This window comes from Boleophthalmus pectinirostris, unplaced genomic scaffold, assembly GCF_026225935.1.
Source record: "Boleophthalmus pectinirostris isolate CB_2022bp ecotype Guang Dong unplaced genomic scaffold, ASM2622593v1 HiC_scaffold_14, whole genome shotgun sequence".
Taxonomy (NCBI): Eukaryota; Metazoa; Chordata; class Actinopteri; order Gobiiformes; family Gobiidae; genus Boleophthalmus; species Boleophthalmus pectinirostris.
The window spans coordinates 16,092,509-16,111,092 of NW_026571047.1; the positions used below are offsets into that span (position 1 = coordinate 16,092,509).

At 38.3% G+C, this 18,584-nt stretch overlaps 4 protein-coding genes across 4 annotated transcripts; 1 reads left to right on the forward strand and 3 right to left on the reverse strand.

The window, feature by feature from the left end:
• LOC110154389 (endoplasmic reticulum protein SC65-like) lies at positions 1-4,009 on the reverse strand. Its single transcript, XM_020918381.2, has 7 exons — positions 3,563-4,009; positions 3,027-3,176; positions 2,761-2,932; positions 2,035-2,163; positions 1,812-1,957; positions 736-819; positions 1-654 (listed from the first exon to the last, which is right to left on the reverse strand). Exons 1-7 carry the CDS (start codon positions 4,007-4,009, stop codon positions 487-489), a joined length of 1,296 nt encoding a protein of 431 aa, XP_020774040.2. The 3' UTR covers positions 1-486.
• A 1,336-nt stretch (positions 4,010-5,345) lies between these two features.
• Positions 5,346-11,980, forward strand: fkbp10b (FKBP prolyl isomerase 10b). The gene is made up of 10 exons (XM_020918225.2): positions 5,346-5,676; positions 6,489-6,634; positions 7,248-7,437; positions 7,573-7,718; positions 8,301-8,490; positions 8,873-9,018; positions 9,677-9,866; positions 10,306-10,448; positions 11,067-11,230; positions 11,660-11,980. Exons 1-10 carry the CDS (start codon positions 5,477-5,479, stop codon positions 11,846-11,848), a joined length of 1,704 nt encoding a protein of 567 aa, XP_020773884.1. The 5' UTR covers positions 5,346-5,476; the 3' UTR covers positions 11,849-11,980.
• LOC110154312 (7-methylguanosine phosphate-specific 5'-nucleotidase-like) lies at positions 11,915-14,995 on the reverse strand. Its single transcript, XM_055150300.1, has 10 exons — positions 14,832-14,995; positions 14,288-14,362; positions 14,114-14,212; positions 13,970-14,039; positions 13,831-13,877; positions 13,665-13,750; positions 13,512-13,601; positions 13,258-13,420; positions 12,980-13,180; positions 11,915-12,893 (listed from the first exon to the last, which is right to left on the reverse strand). Exons 1-10 carry the CDS (start codon positions 14,832-14,834, stop codon positions 12,762-12,764), a joined length of 966 nt encoding a protein of 321 aa, XP_055006275.1. The 5' UTR covers positions 14,835-14,995; the 3' UTR covers positions 11,915-12,761.
• A 432-nt stretch (positions 14,996-15,427) lies between these two features.
• On the reverse strand, positions 15,428-18,409 carry LOC110154291 (kelch-like protein 11). The gene is made up of 2 exons (XM_020918279.2): positions 17,865-18,409; positions 15,428-17,471 (listed from the first exon to the last, which is right to left on the reverse strand). Exons 1-2 carry the CDS (start codon positions 18,281-18,283, stop codon positions 15,887-15,889), a joined length of 2,004 nt encoding a protein of 667 aa, XP_020773938.1. The 5' UTR covers positions 18,284-18,409; the 3' UTR covers positions 15,428-15,886.
• Between the last annotated feature and the right edge of the window lie 175 nt (positions 18,410-18,584).

Sequence of the window (18,584 nt, forward strand, 5' to 3'; positions counted from 1 at the left end):
CAACTGAGGACATGTTAAAGTATCCTTTAACATCCTTTAGTCATTGGAACACTGGAGTATGAGCACTTGAGACCAGAAAGTATTCACTGTAAATATTGTAAATAGAAATACATTAAAACATATCTGACTGCTATTGTGTATGTGTGGTTTATTAATTATTAATGATGACCCTTAGACCTGTGGAAGAAAGTCATATTGAACCGACTGGAATATTGTTAAAGGTGCACTGCCCAACTTTTCTGGTGGTGGGTTTGCTACCTGCTTGTCTCCATGGAGATGTTATTGCTTTGTCTAGAATGTTCCACAGTATAGATTGCAATAGCAATAGAAACACGAGTAATGAATACATGCCAGATAGATATGTTTAATGTCATACCATGGAACATTTCAGGGAAAGCTATAACATCTCCATGGAGACAAGTAGGTAGCGGACCATCCACCAGAAAAGTTACACAGTGAACCTTTTAAATAACTGAGACTGTTCCATTAGTTTAGTCCCCTCCTGGTCCGTAGGTCAGTCTCCCCTGTGTCCCCTTTGCCTTTGGCCTGTCTCCATTTGGCTAAAAATGACTCTTCATAATCTCCGATTCCCTCAAACTCCACATCCGGGGACTCATCAGCCAAAGCAGCAGCTTCCTCTGCACCAAAGAAATCCTACAACAACACCAACCATATAGAAAATCCATTACATTTTTTTTTCACAGAGTTTTAGGTTTAATTGAAAGTGATGTTTACCTCATCATCCATTTTCATGTACTTTTCAGTAAATGTAAGAATGTGCTTTTGTGCAACCGTCTGATTGTAATGTCTGAGAGCTTCCTGCCGTGGAAAACAAAGATCTTTACAGCATTATATTTGGCTACATTGATTTTAAATAGAGAACACTCATCATAAAGACATAAAATAATATAAAGGAGTGGTTCTCAAACTGAGTTACGTGTTACGTGCTTCTGATGGTACACTGATTTACACTTTGTTCAGATAATTTTATTTGTTCAGATAATTTACAAACAACTGTCTATGTTTCTGTCCTCCATTAGTTTAGTAGTGCTTTAGAACTATTTCAGCCTCTACTTGATGTGAAGTCTGCTCAAATCAAAAGTCTTAACCATTCTCAACATGTATATTTTTTGTAAATCAGCTATGATATAGAATAGGGATATTATGTAGAGTTATAACGTTACATTTAAAGGGCCCATATTACGCTCTTTTCTGATCCATGTTATAATGTTTCCTCATCACAAACATAACCAGAGTTGCATTTTGCTTCATTCACACATGTTTAACTCACAAATTGTGTATATTTAGTCTGTGTTGTTCTCTCAAATGTAAAACACTGTTCACTGTTCCACCTTGTGATGTCATGGTAGTATAGGAAGTGAGTTCTACTGTGTTTTTAAACTCCACACACATTCATTAGAATCATTTGGATAATTTCAGCTCTGGAATTGCCATACTACTGAACAAAATAGGTAGCTGTTAACATGTAGCTGTTAACAAAACTGCCGATTCATGACATCACAAGGTGGAACAGAGCATTTTGAGCTTCGGAGATGTAGACAGACTAATAATAAAAGATTACTCAAATGTGTGAATGAAACAAAACACAACTTCAGGTATGTTTTGATGAGGTAACAACATTCTAACATGGTTAAAAGCTTACAGGAGACAACTTTGTGTAATATAGGACCTTTAAACCTCAAACCAAAGCATAAAATTCCTCCAAATTACTGCCTTCGTACTGCAAAAAATTAAATGTTGGAGCCTGTACCAGAATTTGAAAACCACACATCCCTTTCCCCTCCTATTACCTGGCGTGGTGTGAAGTCTTCAGACTGCAGACCCCACTGTTCACTAATGGTCTCATAGTAAACCAGATTTTGCTTCATGACTTGATCCTCAGGCTCAAACAGGAAGTAGCTGTGAGCGCATTGTACAGCATTATGGCCATTGTTCACTGATCTGACAGAGACAGGGATAATTGACACAGACATATTGTAGCAGCTTTGTTTTATGCACAGAGAAACTACTTACACTTATAATAGGCATACTGGAGGTAATGGTAAATAGTGGACAATAAGTTCTCCACAAAAAAGCCACCGACATTTGGCTTCAGATTCTCTTCACAATTGAGCTTGCACTTCAGTATCTCAACATAAACATCTGTAAAGTAAAAACAATACAATGAGAGGCACATTCTAGTATATTATGTGTGTACTACTACTATACTACTGCTACTGGTCAGGCATAATATTATGTGTTAAAGTGGTCTCTAAAACTTGAACCAAAAAATAAAAAAGATGCCGTTTTATTAGGGATGCTCGAAACCAATTAACTTGTTACTATTCAGAGATTTTTTGTACAAATATTTCAAACATATCAAATAGAATAGAATGGAAAGTTTTACATTTTCATAAAAGAAGATTAATGGTAGCAAAAGACAAACGTTATTCTGTCAAGTGGATGTAAGATTTTTGAGGTTTCGCAGCTCATCCAAGCAGCGTCTTCAGTTCTGGTCAGATTACAGGTGGCCACTGCCTTATTAGGATTAATGTTGAACATTTTAAAACTGACAATGGAAAAACAAATACGGGAACTCATATACTAACAATAATTTGAAAAAAAAATTAAACATTGTCATATAGACAAAATATCCTGTCAAAAATATTTGACCAATATAGAAGCTGCAATTAAGAGTTCATCTGTTTAATGATAATATGCCTGATTAGCTCCTGTCTGATGTTGATGATCAGTCCAAACCTGTGATGGTGGCATACAGGTCCTGGTCTGGGGGTATGTGAGAGACCCCTTCACATTCGTACTGGCACAGCTCAAATTCATTAAGATACAACTTCAACGCTTTCTCCAACTGGTCAATGCTGAGATTATAATCCTCAGAATTCACCAGTTTCACTCCTTTGAGAAAATAAGGCTATGGAAAACAGATAGATATCAGCAAATATGCAAAATTTGACCTTGAATTTATAACAAAGCTTGAAGGTTTATAGTGTAATGGTTGGACTCGCCTCATAAGGCCTCTCTTCATAGTCTATAAGAAATCCGGTCAGGTTGTATTTTGTTTTATATTCATCCATTAACTTCTGCAGTTCTTTGTCCTCAGGATTTCTTTGGAGGTAGGTGAAAGCACAAGGAATGGCACTCTGCAAGTCCTGAACCTTAACAATATAAAAAAAATATATATAATGTGTAATATTAATTAAAAAGGACATGTATATGTCAACAATTATATTGAGAAGCATTTTTAAAAATCCCCCCAAAAAGTAATGGCTTAGAAAGAATGGTTTGGTTTTGGGTTGGAAAAATACAGGAGGATTCAGTAAATAAGCAAGTTATTGATTTTGGTAGCCAATATATCTTTTTAGTCTTTGCAACTCTTTACCACTCGGTCCTGTTTTCCCCAACAAATAAATCTGTAATCAGATGATTTAACTTAAAATTTCAGTTCTTGTCCAAATTTTAAAATAAGATACCGTGAGAAGTTACATAGAATTGAACAACATATATAACATTTAAAAGCCAAGAACAGTTAATATGTTCCTACCATGGAGTGGGCAAAATGCAGATATTTGTATGGCCTCCTCTTGTTGAAATCTTCCAGAACAGTTTTCCCCGGTGGAGGAAGCTGGAGCACAGGAAAGCGCTCTCTACATTTCCTTTGACATGACGCCTTTGTCATTAAACTCCAGTAAACCTTTAGATCCTTGGTCAAAGTGATTGGAGGTTCTTCTATTCTGCTCCTGTTACAATGTAAAGAACAATACCTCACACTGTCTCTGAACAAACGGTACAGACGAAGACAAGTCTCCAGGTGTGTGATCGCCTCTGTCCAGTTTTTAGCAACATAATTCTCCAAAGCCAGTCCATAGGCAGCAGTCAGTGGCCTCAGCTTTTCTTGTGGAAAGTCTTTGAAGGTGTAGTTTTCATCAATAGCAAAAACATAACCAAAACAGAGGGTAAGTAAGGTAATCTTTACACAATATGAAAGCATGTTAGATCCCACATATTATCAGTGCGTCTCTGCAGCCTGCCTGTGTGGAGTGGTCTGTTTTAATACTTAGGCTGGGCCCTCTTCACTGTCTCAAGTTACTGCAATCTGCAGCAGCTGTTGTTTCCGTCACTGAGGAGTTCCCATGTTTGGAGAAAGAATAAACATTCACACTCACACACTAGTCCACTTTGTTTGACCAGGACTAAACATATGTGGTTTGGTCATACAGAGAAATGTCACAGTGCAGAGGTGAATGCATGACCTGATTTGACCTTTATACAATCTTTTTTACAATACAATTTATAATACATAGATGTGCACTGTTTAACATTTCGTTTGGGGCTCCGCCATCTTCTTGTTTCTATGGAAATGTCATTGCACTACTGTGCTACTGTAAATCTGTTTACAGTCCTACTGTTCCACAGTAGGACTTTAAACTGATTTACCTATCATTTATTCAATTACAGGTTTATTGCTCAAAAATACTAAGAAAAATAGGCATTCTGACTGTGTGTGAGGATCCCACTCCACAGATCTGACCTGTAACTTTGGTCTTCGTGATGAACAGTTTAATGCCATACTTTGAAACATTCCAGTGAAAGCAAAAATCATCTCCATCGAGAAAAGCTGGTGGATGATGCTCCACCAGAAAAGTTCCACAATGCACTTTTAATTATATGTGATCTCTCTTTTGAAAAGTATCGTAATAAGTGACTTATTGAGTGATGGTTATTGTTTTGATAACATCTAGTGGCGATATTAGAGATTTTACCTTTACTCAATGAGGCCCCAAACTTTAAAATAATAGATCTAATGTTTATTGAGACAAAATAACACTTTTGATATCCACAAACAGAGTGGCTTATATATGTTTAGTATGGAATTATTCTTGTAACATTTGGGCATTTCTTTGGGAAAATTGAAGGGTTGACCATAAATAAGGTTTGACTGTGTTTGACTTGTAGAGACTTATATCACGCCGCAGATGTGAGGGTGTAGCACCAATTAAAACTGAAATTGTAACAAATGCAAAAACGAAGGTTACAATATCAGCATGTAAGCAGAGCTAATTTTCTTCATACAGATGTTGGACGTGCACCACCATCACCAGCCAACACCCTTTCACAACAAGAGCCCGATCAATACCAGTGCAAACTTGGTGCTTTGTTTTGGCCAAAGTAAATGTTGCTTCTTCTTGAAATAAACCAAAGCGGGTATTTTGATATCTTATATTGCTATTTTCATTGTCCGGAAGTATATTTTTCAAGTTGTAGTAGCTTTTAACTTTACAGAGAAAACTTTCCACTAGCGGGTCTCCACATTCCTGCCCCGCGGTGGAGGAGTTTGCAGTTTGCGCAGCAGCTCGGAGACTGTCCACGTTTACACCGTTTACCCCCCTCCTGTCCTCCCCTCTGCCGCTCCTCTGTTCTGCCTTGGGACGCTGTTCGCAACTTCCACCGCTGCAACATGTCTCCGGTTTTCACCTCGTTTTGCCTTGTTCTGGCGCTGTGGTCCTCGGTGCAGACGAACCCCAGTCCTGTCTTGGGAGATGTAAACGTGGACAGGCTTTTCGTGCCCCCGAACTGTGAGAGAGAAGCGACCACCGGAGACAATGTTCGCTACCACTACAACGCCACGTTTATGGACGGGAAAACCTTTGATTCAAGGTGAGAGCCCTGCCCTTTGTGCAGATTTGCAGTAGTTATTGAGTGCTAAAAGTTGGTAGTTTTTTTTCTTTCTTTTGCTTTCATAATTTCATAACCAGCTATCTTTCTAATAAACGGTCATTAATAGACAGTTTTTCACTTTAGGACTGTATTTTACTATGCATATCATTGCACTGCATTACAGGCTGCGCAGTATGCACTACCGTAGATATAATAAATTATGTTTTAAAGAAAAGGGGAGAAAAAAAAGACTAGTTTTCATTTAAAGATGCTGGGGTGTAGTCTTGCTATACAACCACAAGGGGTCAGTGTAGCTCAGCAGATTAACGTCAGCTCCCAGCCCAGATAAATTAACCGATTTTTTTGATTTTTTTATTTTTTTTACTCATACATACTTATTAATTTTTACCCTACACAATAACATTCAATTTTCTATCTCATTATATTCACCCTATATTTTTTGTGTGCCATTTTATTTACCTTGGGCAACCAAAACAGCACAGAATGCAGGAGGAATTGGCTGGTTAAGCAACCAGATTAGAGCACTAAATCAGTGATTCTGAACCATAGGGCCGGGACCACCTCCTTGTGGGTCCCACAATCAGTAAAATATAATGTGATTAATATGAGATAGGGCCCCAGGTTACTGTGTTCAAAAAAGAGTCGGGCCCCGAGATTGAAAATGTTAAGAACCCCAGCACTAGATCATTGCACAATCTACTTCCTCTTTTACCCTTATTTGTACTTCCTTTTAAATTATTATTGCTTCTCAGTTTTCATTTTCACTTATTCTCTTTCTCTTTGTGCTGCAGTTACCAGAGGGGAGGGGCTAAGGTGGCTCTTCTGGGCGAGGGGCGTCTGATCGCAGGAATAGACAAAGGACTCCAGGGCATGTGTGTGAACGAGCACCGGAGAATCACCATTCCTCCACACCTCGCCTATGGCAGCACTGGAGCAGGTACACACTCACAGGCAATGTGCAAATAAAAGTCAAAGTAGCAGCCTGAACTGAATGAGGGGAAAAGAGCGGGGAGAGGCATTCAGTATTCTGAGCTGGGAATTCACTGGATAGAACTGAGCAATTTACTTGGCTGTGACCAAACTGCACCGTTATAATGCAGCAGTTCAGTTGTAAACATCATTATGAGGTCTGTTTTAAGTATTATGAGAAAAGGCTTCTTCCAGTCTTCCTTGTAAGTGTGTTTTGACTCTTGTTTATGTGGTCAGTGTGGAGTTAACATGTTTCTTCACAAGTGTGGGTGGGTTTCCTCTGAGTCCTCCTATAAAGTCAAAACATGCATGATTAAAATCTTACAGTAAATGGTAAACTTTGGTAAAAATCCTCCAGCTAAGTTTTTCTCACGAAGTTCAAAATCATGGAGACTGCTCCCTGAGCACTTTGTGGTATATGCTCCTGACAGTTAACTTGAAGAATGGGTAAAATGCAGAGAATTAACTTCCCTCACACTTAGTATCCCCTAATTTTTTCTTAAATATTGTATTGTAATAAATGTCATCTATTTAGTTATCTATTCTGTGACAAAAGCATTTGTTTTCTGTTTACATTACAGGTGATGTGGTTCCTCCTGATGCCACTCTGATCTTCGACCTCCTCCTGGTTGACCTGTGGAATAACGCAGATCTCGTTGTTACCAAAACCATCTCCACTCCTAAAGACTGTAAACGCTCCGTCATGAGAGGCGACTTTGTGCGTTACCATTTCAATGGCACACTGCTAGATGGCACTACCTTCGACTCCAGGTGAGATTTGCTTGCTAGCTAGAGTGTTTTAACTGACAGTATTAAGTGCTGCACGTTCACGGCTTTGTGCGTTGTGTTGCCCAGGGTTGTTGTCTGTTGTGTTTGACTTGTTTGGCTTGTATGAGCCCTACGCAGCTACACCCGGAAGCAGACCCAGGACACACTGGTGGGAGAGGGATGGGTGATCCGAGGCCTGGACGAGGGTCTACTGGGAATGTGCGTCGGAGAGATCAGGAACATTGTTGTCCCTCCGTTCAAAGGATATGGAGAGAAGGGAGCAGGTAAAAGAGCAATTTAACCAGTATATTTTCAAAGTAGTGGGAGGTATTATGGTGTTAAAGTGTTAAAATGCCCTTGCAAAGGTCTTTGTTGAGGTTCAAGTCAAAATAAATCACAAAGAACTTAAAATCTAACCACAAAAGAGTAATAATTATTATATTTAAAAGAACTTGAAGAGCACCTGTATTGTGATTTGATATATATTTCATAACTCATTTGTGCTCTACCCATCATCTTAACCTTATATAATATTGACTATTAGAAGATTACATTGCAAGTTTCTTATCTTTTTATTTTAAATCGTCTCTCTTTGCAGTCTTCTTGGATTTGCATATCAACCTAAAAATGTGATATTAGGCATTTTTCAGTATATCTCTTCCATCTAATTCCAAGTAATGTGCTGCTGTTCTTTATGAAATGTATCTTAAATAGACCCCAATAATTACACTAAGTAAGGCTTTAATGATTATTACTAAGATAAAACATTGATTAAACAAGAGCTTGACTTAAACCAAGACTTAATGATGTGACTGTAAAAGCAGACTAAAAGGTATCTTACTATTTTAATCTTTATGAAACTGTAGGCTCTGAGATCCCCCCACAGGCCACTCTTGTGTACAATATTCTGTTGGTCGACATTCACAACCCTAAAGACAACATCACCATCGAGGACCAGGTGGTTCCTGAGTCGTGCCAACGCAAATCTGTGGTCGGAGATTATATCAGATACCATTACAACGGAACCTTCTTGAATGGAGGCACATTTGACACCAGGTTGGTTATATTTAATTAGAGGTGCACTGTGTAACTTTTCTGGTGGAGGGTCTCTGCCTGTCTCCACGTCTAACTTGTAACTCCATCTGCTTTGCCTGGAATGTGCCACAAAATGGTATTAGGTTTGTCTGTTTCCATAAAAAAAAACAAGCATGTGACGCCACCAAGGTAAGTTTCAGGCCAGATCTATGGAGAGGTGTCCCCACTCACAGTAAGAATGCATGTATATGTTTAATACCATACTGTGGAATATTTTAGACAAAGCAATAACATCATCATAGACAAGCTGGTGACAGAAACACCCCCAGGAATGTTACATAATGCACCTAATACTAATACAATTTTAATGGTAAATCTTATGTCTTTATATTGTTTTCTCCAGTTACCAGAGGAACAGCACATATAACACCTACATTGGAATGGGGTATGTGATCTTAGGCATGGACCAGGCTTTGGTAGGAGTCTGCACAGGGGAAAGAAGAAGAGTGATCATCCCTCCACATTTAGCATATGGAGAACATGGAGCAGGTAAATCTTTGAAAAATAATGTGTTTTTTTAGTTTATTTTTTCTTCATAAACTTGCCTGTGTGTTTCCTTTTAAATCAAATTAACCCTCTCAGGCTCAAATAAATTTTTAGTATCAGGAAAAATCTGATATTTGGGGAAAATTATAATATGGGGTAGTAATATACAATCTTGACTTTTTTATCCTTTGTAAACAAAAAAAGTATTTTGCACTTCTGGCAGGCCGTTTGTGTGTAGTCATTTTTGCTCAGTCTGCATCGCCCATTTTATCAGCATGGATGGGAGAAAAGGCTCCTGAGTAAAAAAAAAGCTCAGAAAATATGGATTTAGAGTAAGCAGGTAATTGGAATTTAGCTGTTGCAAATCTGCAACGCCTGCCTGGAGAGGGTTAATTAAATGTCCTATATTACACAAAATTGACTCCGTGAGCTTTAAACCATGTTAGAATGTTCTTACCTCATCAAAAATATTCTTATTAACTCTCTTTTACTGACTTCACCTAGTCCATGATTCTCCTTTTAATTGTCCATACATTTTCACCAAACTTGTAAATTCCCGCCAGATTATCAACAGCAGTTTTTATCTTACAAACTGTTCTCTTTCTCACTGAGGCAGAGGTCCCAGCCTGTTACGTCATATTAATTGTAGTTTGCTTTTTAGGAAACGTGATCCCTCCTTCAGCGGTAATTGTGTTTGACATTCACGTCATTGACTTCCATAATCCCAAAGACACAGTGGATATTCAGGTCACACACAAACCTGAGACATGCAATGAAACCACCGAAGTCAATGATGTTGTCAAATATCACTACAACTGCAGCCTCGTGGATGGTACCAGACTGTTTTCATCGTGAGTGAAGTGTAATTTTTGCTTTAAGCTCCCTGTTAAAGGTGTCATTTTGAGTACTTTTGACTATTGAAAGATACTCATGGGTTTCAGCTTTTGAGCTTCATTTAAAACATTGAAATAACTAATTAGAGGCATTTACAGACAGTGGACAAGCTTTTCAGATTCACAGGTGAGACATTTAAATTTGTAGCCGTGGTGTAAGCACATTAAACAACTTGGAGCCATGTGTTAAACAGTTATAATGCACTTCACAGAGGAACACATACCTACGATTCCGCAGTGTGCGTTAAACCTGCATGAAAAATGAATGAACATGAAATAAAAAAATGTAATAAGAATTGGTGATAACAGTTAATTCCTTATCACTCTGAAATCCATATATAGATTTAAAAGCAACACATTGGAACATTATCTTAAGCCATGTATGTTTGTATTACAGACATAACAATGACAACATGCAGGAGACTACGTTGGGCTGGGACCTGGTAATCGATGGACTGGACCAGGCTCTGAGGAACATGTGTGAAGGCGAGAGAAGGATTGTCACCGTGCCTCCACATCTGGGCCACGGAGAAAGAGGAGGTAAGAGACTAAATTACAAAAATATTGTTTTTGTAATCATTTGTGTTTGTTTGCATTGTATTTGTTTTATTCAATTATATTTATTATTGCTGTGGTTCAGTAGCAATTCATGGGATTCGGCTTCCTATTTACATTTTGCTCAGGTTGTTGGAGTTGACACAGTTCAACTCCCTATAGCATTGGAACCTACCTGGACAACTGAGGGATTACACAGACATTCAAAATAGTTTTTAATTGTAAATTACTATTGCATATTTTCCATTACTGTGAAACATGGATAGAAGCAAATCAAAACAATAGAGTAAACCATTTTGGATAGGTGGAAAGTATAAAAATGAGCAATATTGCCATCAGGTATTGTGTGAGAAAAATGTATGCGATCGTTCAGGTACTGGTTCAAGTGTATTAGCTATTGTTTGACTGAAGGCCTCATTATGTTTACTAGTCATTGCATATTTGGATTGGTTTATTATTTTTATTTTGTTTTAAGAAAAGTCACCACACTGGTATAATTGGTTTCTGAAATGGGCAGTTACTGATACAGATATCTGAACTGCAAATGTTGTTGATCTACTCTATCAAATTATTAATATTGATCTATTTTCCACATTTGTTCAGCGGAGGGTGTCCCGAGCAGTGCCGTGCTGGTTTTTGAAGTGGAGCTGGTGAGCTTTCAGAAGGGCGTTCCAGCCGGGTACCTGTTTGTATGGCTCGGGGAAGCTCCAACTGACCTCTTTCTGAATCTCGACTTAAACAAAGATGAAAAAGTGACACAGGAGGAGGTAGGTTATAATTGTTGATTTATCCTTTTAGGTTTGTTGGCCCTGGGTCTTGCCACAAGGCCTGTTACTATAACATTTTGAAGCTATATTGGTACAGAGATATACTGCGATAAATGATAATATTCAAACTACATTATGCCACTAATTCAAAAACAATCATGCAAGAAAACTTTGTTAAATAGACAGTAGACATGAGCTGCAACAGATAAACAGCAGAATGATGCAATAATTTGTCATCAGAGTAACTTTTTCAACCCTCTACAGCTCAAATCTTTTTGCATTACAACAAAAATAACAAAAATCTTCCCGTTATTGCAAAGTAAATGTGCACAATACTGAGACCATACCGGCTTTCATATATTGAGGTGATATAGTGTTTATTGTGACAGGCCTACTTGTTAATTACTGAAATCCGGTTTCTCTTTCTAGTTTGGGGAGTTCATCAAGCTGCAGGTGTCAGAGGGTAAAGGTCGCATAAAGCCCGGGATGACCATGGAGCAGGTCATTGCCGACATGTTTCAGAATCAGGACAGAAACAAAGATGGTGCCATCACAGCGGATGAGCTCAAACTGAAGGTGGAGGAGGACAGAGAGAAAGCGGCACACGACGAGTTGTGAAGACAGTTTTGTTTTCACTCAAACTCAGGGATTCACATCCGGCGAAACGTAAAAACAACATAAGACTTTCCATTGAGATCAAGGTTTATTATTGTCTCAAAAAGACATCAACAAGATTTTTATGTCTGTAGTTTTTTGCTGTATGATTGTTTGTGTTTGTTAGAAATGTTCAAGCACTTTTTTGTCATAGAGTCACTTGGATTAAAATCTTTGTTTAAAAAAAAAAAAGTTTCACTTCCTTGTGAAGTAAAAATGGCTCCCCTGATTTGTGATGAAGGTTTTCACCGGTAAACATGTTTTGCAACAAGAAGTTCCAGAAACTGGAATTTCATAAAACAAACATACACTAAATACAGACATTTTTAGGCTGTTTTCATCCATAACATTTGTTTGTATCGATCAAAAACAAACAGCATCAAATTACTAACCTTTCTATAACATTCTCAAATTTGAAATGAAAACCACATTTTCACCAAAGAATTAAGTTAAATTACATCTAAATTGTACCTCTGAGCAACACAATGCAGTCCCATAAACAAAACTGGCTTTTGTGTACTTATAGCAATGTACACATATGAACACTGCTTCACCAGTAATAAATACTTTTAAAATATTAACTCAAATTCATCCTAAAATATGTTTTGAAATAAGGTGATTATTACTTAATTGGCAAATTGTGACTATTAAAATTATACATAGTATAATTAAGTCAAATGCTGTAAAAATGCATAGAAATTAAAAGGAAAGATTAAAAATAAGAACATGGGGCTGCTTTTGACATGACACTGAAAATACTTGGAAACAGACATGAGGACTGTGTTGAGTAACAGCTAAATGAACCCTTGTGTTTGAGGTAACTGTGTTGTGCATTATTGAGCATTAATAAATAGAGTGACCAGCGATGTGAAATTTGCTAAATCCTTTTTGACCATCTTACTTGTGTCATCAGGATGTTCTTGAGAATAGCATTTGGAATTTCCAGAGTTTCATCTTTCACTAAAACAATATCAAAGGACTTCACATATGACTCTTTCCGCTCTTCCACCTGGAAACAGAAAAGAAACACACAACATACATTGATGAATATAGTTCTAAAAATATTTGTGTTTTAAACAAATATTTATATTCTACCTGGTCATTGAGAAAGCCAATAGTCAGAATATTTTGTGCATTTGTAACTCCATCGGCCATGGTCAGATCCCCCAGAGAGTCCCCGAGCAGCAGCACATTGGGGCGCCCCTTCAGCTCGGTGAGATGAGCTGCATGAGACAGAGCTCCCTCTCTTTTATTAAATGTGTGAATCAGCTGTCCTTTGAAGGCTTGAAGAACCCCCTTATTAACAACACAAGAGAAAATAAAAGTGAAGGGGTTTTAACTGGATAATATGTTGAACAGGCTCTGATACTTACAGTGCGGTCAAAGTCCATGTAGTTGGAAATAATGTGCACATTGGGATGGAAAACGTGGCTTTGGCGAATAACTTCTTCCAATACATCTCCGATACCCGCAGAGAAAATTAACAGTGGAACTTGGAACTCAGACAAAAGGTCGAAAAACACTTTGTAGCCATCCCTGTAAAACATTTAGGATATATATTTAATGGTATTATTTAATTAAAGTTACTTTCATCGGTAAATCAAATTATTAAGCTGTAAATGTGTACCTGAGCATGGAGTGGGACTCTCTCACTACCTGTGCTAGCATATCTTTCCTGATCTTCTGTTCTATCAGCAGCTCATGAACTTTAGTCCACCTTAAATGAAAATTCACCTTTAGAAACATAAAAATGACCAATAAAACAGCCATTACTTCTCACCATTCAACCATGAGAGGTAGTTTCTCTTCAGTAGAAAGTCTAGCATCAATCTCTATTGGGTAGTAGGTGTTTAATAGTTTCTTTATCTGCAGATAAAACACATTATATATTTATCCTGTTGAGCTAGACATCAATATAACTCAATGTCATATCAAGTAAAAATAACCTTCTTCTCGCAGTCTTCGTCGATCAATAACCGGTTGTCCAGGATGTCTGGAGAAGTTCAAAGATGGTTTGAGATGAAAATACAATCATACAATCAACACAATATCTTAAAATAATTGCCCTTATCAACTTATACTTACTATGAGTGGTGGGAACTCTCCGTCCTTTGTAGGCAAATCTTGTTAGTGTCATATCAAAGTCTGAGATCACCTAAAACACAAGAATCAAGATTTGAAGCAGGATCTTCCACTTTAAAATATAATCATTTGAAGCATCCGCCTGACCTGAAGACTGCCTGGTCCAGCTCGCTGCATGTTGTAAATGGTTTCCTCCACTCTGCCCCTTTCCCTCATGAGAACTGAGCATTTTGATAACTCTGGGATCTAGAGATAAAGAAAGAAAAACACTTGTAAAATTCAAAACTCTGTAGAAATAATTATAAAAAGAAAATGTCTTACTTCATTTTTGATCAACTGGTGCCAAATTGCCAGAACAGTCCGGACTGGGGTGTAAATCCAGGGAATTTGCTGAATCTACATGAAAAATTTAGTTTAAGTTGCATATAAAGCAGGCTATAGAAATATGTAAGTTTCTGGAGTACAAGATGTGTTGCAAACCAGAAACACGTACAAAAAAATAAATAATTATCAAAATCCACGAGTCAGAAATAGAATTTGTATGCGCTCGAATTGCGAGTTATTCTAAAAATGTAAACGTGCTAATTAAAGCTCAGGTTGTTTTCAGGCATATCTGTGGTTCTCAGGTAGCTTGCAGTCACCACAGCTGAGCTACAAACTGCAAATAAATGTATCTGATTGTTACAACGTTACAAGACTAGAGTTCGATTTAAAACGATTTAATCTGGGACATAATATCAACTCTGTGCATGCATTTTTTTATTTAATATAAATGAATAAATGCTATGCTATGAGGCTATGCTGAGCCAGGTTTGTCCTGACTGCGGCTGTTACGTAACTCTGTGGATCATTCAAAACAACGTACCATTTTGAGGTCAATATTTTCTCCAGAGGTCGATTAAACAACACTCCCCCCCGATATATTTTAGATCAAATCGCCACTAAATTCGTCATTATAAACGCGTTATTATAGGAGCCTTCTGTCGCTTGGATTATTTGTTTACGTTGTTATTGGCTTTGCTCCACCTACAAAATCCCGCCCGAAAACGCAGCAGCCACAATAGTTCCGGCTTTCAAAGTTTGGTTCCTATTAATTGTCTCTGTAGCCTATTTGTGGATAAAACGACAATAATTAAACTAAATTTTAATAACAAAAATATATATGTTTAATTATATATGCAGTAAATAGAATGCAATGTTCCCTCTGGACTATGATGTATAAAAGTATATGTAGTCAGAATTTTGTCTTATTTAAATGTCACTTAGGGCAATATATATTCAGTTCGTCCTTTTTAATCATTATGGTTTCTACAACTGTGACAATGCAACACAGGCATGAATGCAAGTAAAGGAGTAATAAATCTGTTACAACAGCTGTATCCTGAGTACACTCTCTATTTCTATTCTAGTACACCACATAAAAGGCAGGATTTTATGCATATATAACTAATTTCAAAGTCCTTACATTGCTCATAAAACTGTTATTTTATTAATATTTTACTTCATATAAATGTACAAATCATTGACAAGCCACAATCAGCAAAACTTTTGTGTAGTTGAAAACAGGTCATATCAGCATTAGTAGATAAAGAAGATCAGTTTGTATTCAGCTTTTGGTTGATAACATGAAAAAAATGAACAAAAACATGATGAGAATTTACAGAATATCAAAACATCTGCAGCAAGAACATGATGTGATTTAGATTCAGTTAGGACAATAAAATAGCAGCATGTAAATTGTTCAATAAGAAAACATTATTTGTGCAAAAAAGTATTATACCAAAGTATGTTCTAGCATTTAATTGTGAATTGAATTAAAAATCTTGTATGAAAAGACTGGGAGACACACCCATTCTTAGACAGTATTTTGCATAGCTTTTACATTCTTGGCAAACTGCTTATAATAAAGTGTATTCTATATTAACATTCAATTTGAGCTTGCAGTTGTCTTCTTAGAGTTAGAGTCCTTCTGTGGAGATACTGTAGATGCTGAAATCTGTCTCTTTGTCTGGTGAGGTTATGGGGCATTGGGTAGTGCTGGTGCCCTTGGAGGTATTTAAATGGGACCCGAATATGACAGGCTGTGGCTCTGCACCGTGACTGGGGCATTGGAGGTAGCAACATCCATCGTTTTCTTTCCGCACAATATCTATAAGCCTCTTTTCTACACTGTTTATCCAAGGTATTGCTTCCTTTCCAACCACCAATCACAAATATATCATCACCAAGGTAGCAGACACTGGCGCCTTCAAGTGTGAGGACCTCTGGAGGCAAACTGTCTAGAATGTCTTCTGGGATGCTAGTGCTAATTTTTTGTTGAGCTACTTCATTGGTTACATCGTAGTTTTTTGGACAGAATGATGCCGTGTTGTAAAAGTTTGAGCATGCGAGCGCCATTTGAAAAGTGCAGTAATTGTCTAAAAGAGGCAAGGACGCAACTTCCTGCCACCTGTTCATCTCTGTGTCAAAGCAAATAGCCACTGTGCGCAAGCCTTCATCCTCTTCGATATCTATGGGAGTTCTGGCCATCATGTAAACATAACGCCCCTCGATTACAACAGTTTTAACATCTCTTAATATTTGTGGAGCTGATTCAAGGCTGAACCACTGGTCTTGCTCTATGTTATAAAAATCAACATCTTTAAAACCAGGACTAAAGTTGCCATGTCCACCTATGCTGTAAATGACATTTTTGACACAAGCAAGACCAAATGAGTGTTTACGAGTGGACAAAGCGCATAAAGGCTCCCAGTTATTGTTATATACATCGTAACGTTCAACTGCCTTCGCAAAACCTGGCTCCATGGACCCTGCTATGTAAACATAATGGTCAGTTACAGCGATTGCATGTCCATCTTGGTGATTGTGAATGTGTGGTAGGTTGACCCAGCGATCCTCTGCGACAAAATATCCAACACATTCACTGAGATGGTCACCGCTTTCAGAAACACCACCCACAACCATGACTACATCCATACTCTGACAAAAACGTGGCTTGAGTTTCATCATGTATGAAGAATAAAGGCCAATATCAGATAATTTGAGATTTTCCAAGCTAATAGCATGCACCTCAATGGCCTCAGACACAAGCTGACAGCAGGTGTGGCTATTCACAACTAGAGACTCTTTTCTCACAACTTGGCTAAGATATGCTGGTGATATTTGGGTCAATCTTAAAAGTCCAAACAACTCCTCAAAGTGTTGCTCTCTCTCTGCTTTGTCATCATTTACCCATTTGACAATTACTTCAAACAGCTCTTGTTCACTGTTGACTGTGATTTCTGAGTCGGACAGCCAGTCTCGGACCAACTTAAAGGGCAGACTGTGGAATTCTTTGTTGTGAATAACTTTGTGGAAATTTTTGCGGATTAAGGCAGTGGCTCCATCGGCGAGCTGGTCCAAAGAGTAAGTTAAGGCCAGGCGGTAAGCTGACACACAGTTTTTCAAGGTCAACCTCTTCATTAGAAAGTCCCCACAGAAAGTCTTCAAATTGGCCAACAGGAACCTGGATGTGACAACAACATGTCATGATATGAACTCAAGTTAAATATTTGTGAAACTCCTAAATTACTTTTTATATTATTTCTGAATAGTACATAACTTTTATTTTATTCTGGGGTTACCATAGTCTCCATGACCCATGAGCCTATGCGATCTACAACCACTAGATGGGATCCAAACCTCAAACTGCTTTAATCTTGCATTTTTATTTTCTTTTTATGGGCCTCTTCTGTCCATATTAATTTATCTAAACATATTACATTCCCAGGTGGTCTAAATTCTATACAATCTATGATAAATATAAGTTTTTCAGGCGAATAAGAAACACTTCTTCTTTGACTCATTGTTGATGTTTTGACAGATGCGGTCAAACCAGTATAACCACACACAGACTCACCTGTGCGCCAGCTCCAGGACTTGATGTACATTAGCGGCAGTCACGCGGATCTGTCCCGTATACATGAACTCTATCACCGCCTCCACTGTGCACGGGTCCGGTCCCGCTGAGCTCCAGTCCCGCAGCTCCACTGTCCCGGAGGAGGCGGCTCTCTCCTCTCTCAGCAGCACGGAGAAGTAGAGAGAAGCGGCCGATAACACTGAGCGATGGGCGGACAGAGAGTGGACCCTGGCCCCGGAGGAGAAGAGCAGTGTGAGGTCGCAGAATTGCCCCGCCTTGCGCTGCTCGTTCTGCCGCTGAGCGAGCTCCGAGCAGTGGGGACAGCAGGTGAACTCCTCGGCCTCTTCAACGACCGTCCCCTCTTCTTCCATCCTGACACAGCTGCCCTCCACTGGGTCACCGTCAGCTGCAGCCGCCATGCCCAGCGCCAGTACCAGTTTATTTACGGGAAAATCCTACGCACATATAATAAACACAGGAACTCTGCTCCATGCGCAGTGCGGGCGCGCTCACTTCACTTCCGTATTCAAGTCCACGCCAATGATCCTGGCCCAATAAAATCCGGTTTGTAACCGCGTCATTGGCACTAAGCCTACATTCAATATGCACAATAACCAAACAGAACTAACCCCGTTTATTTCACCTTATTTGTTCATCTTAACTATTGTCACGTAGGCTATAAGTAAAACTGAAGCCCATAATTTGTTAAAAGATAATTAT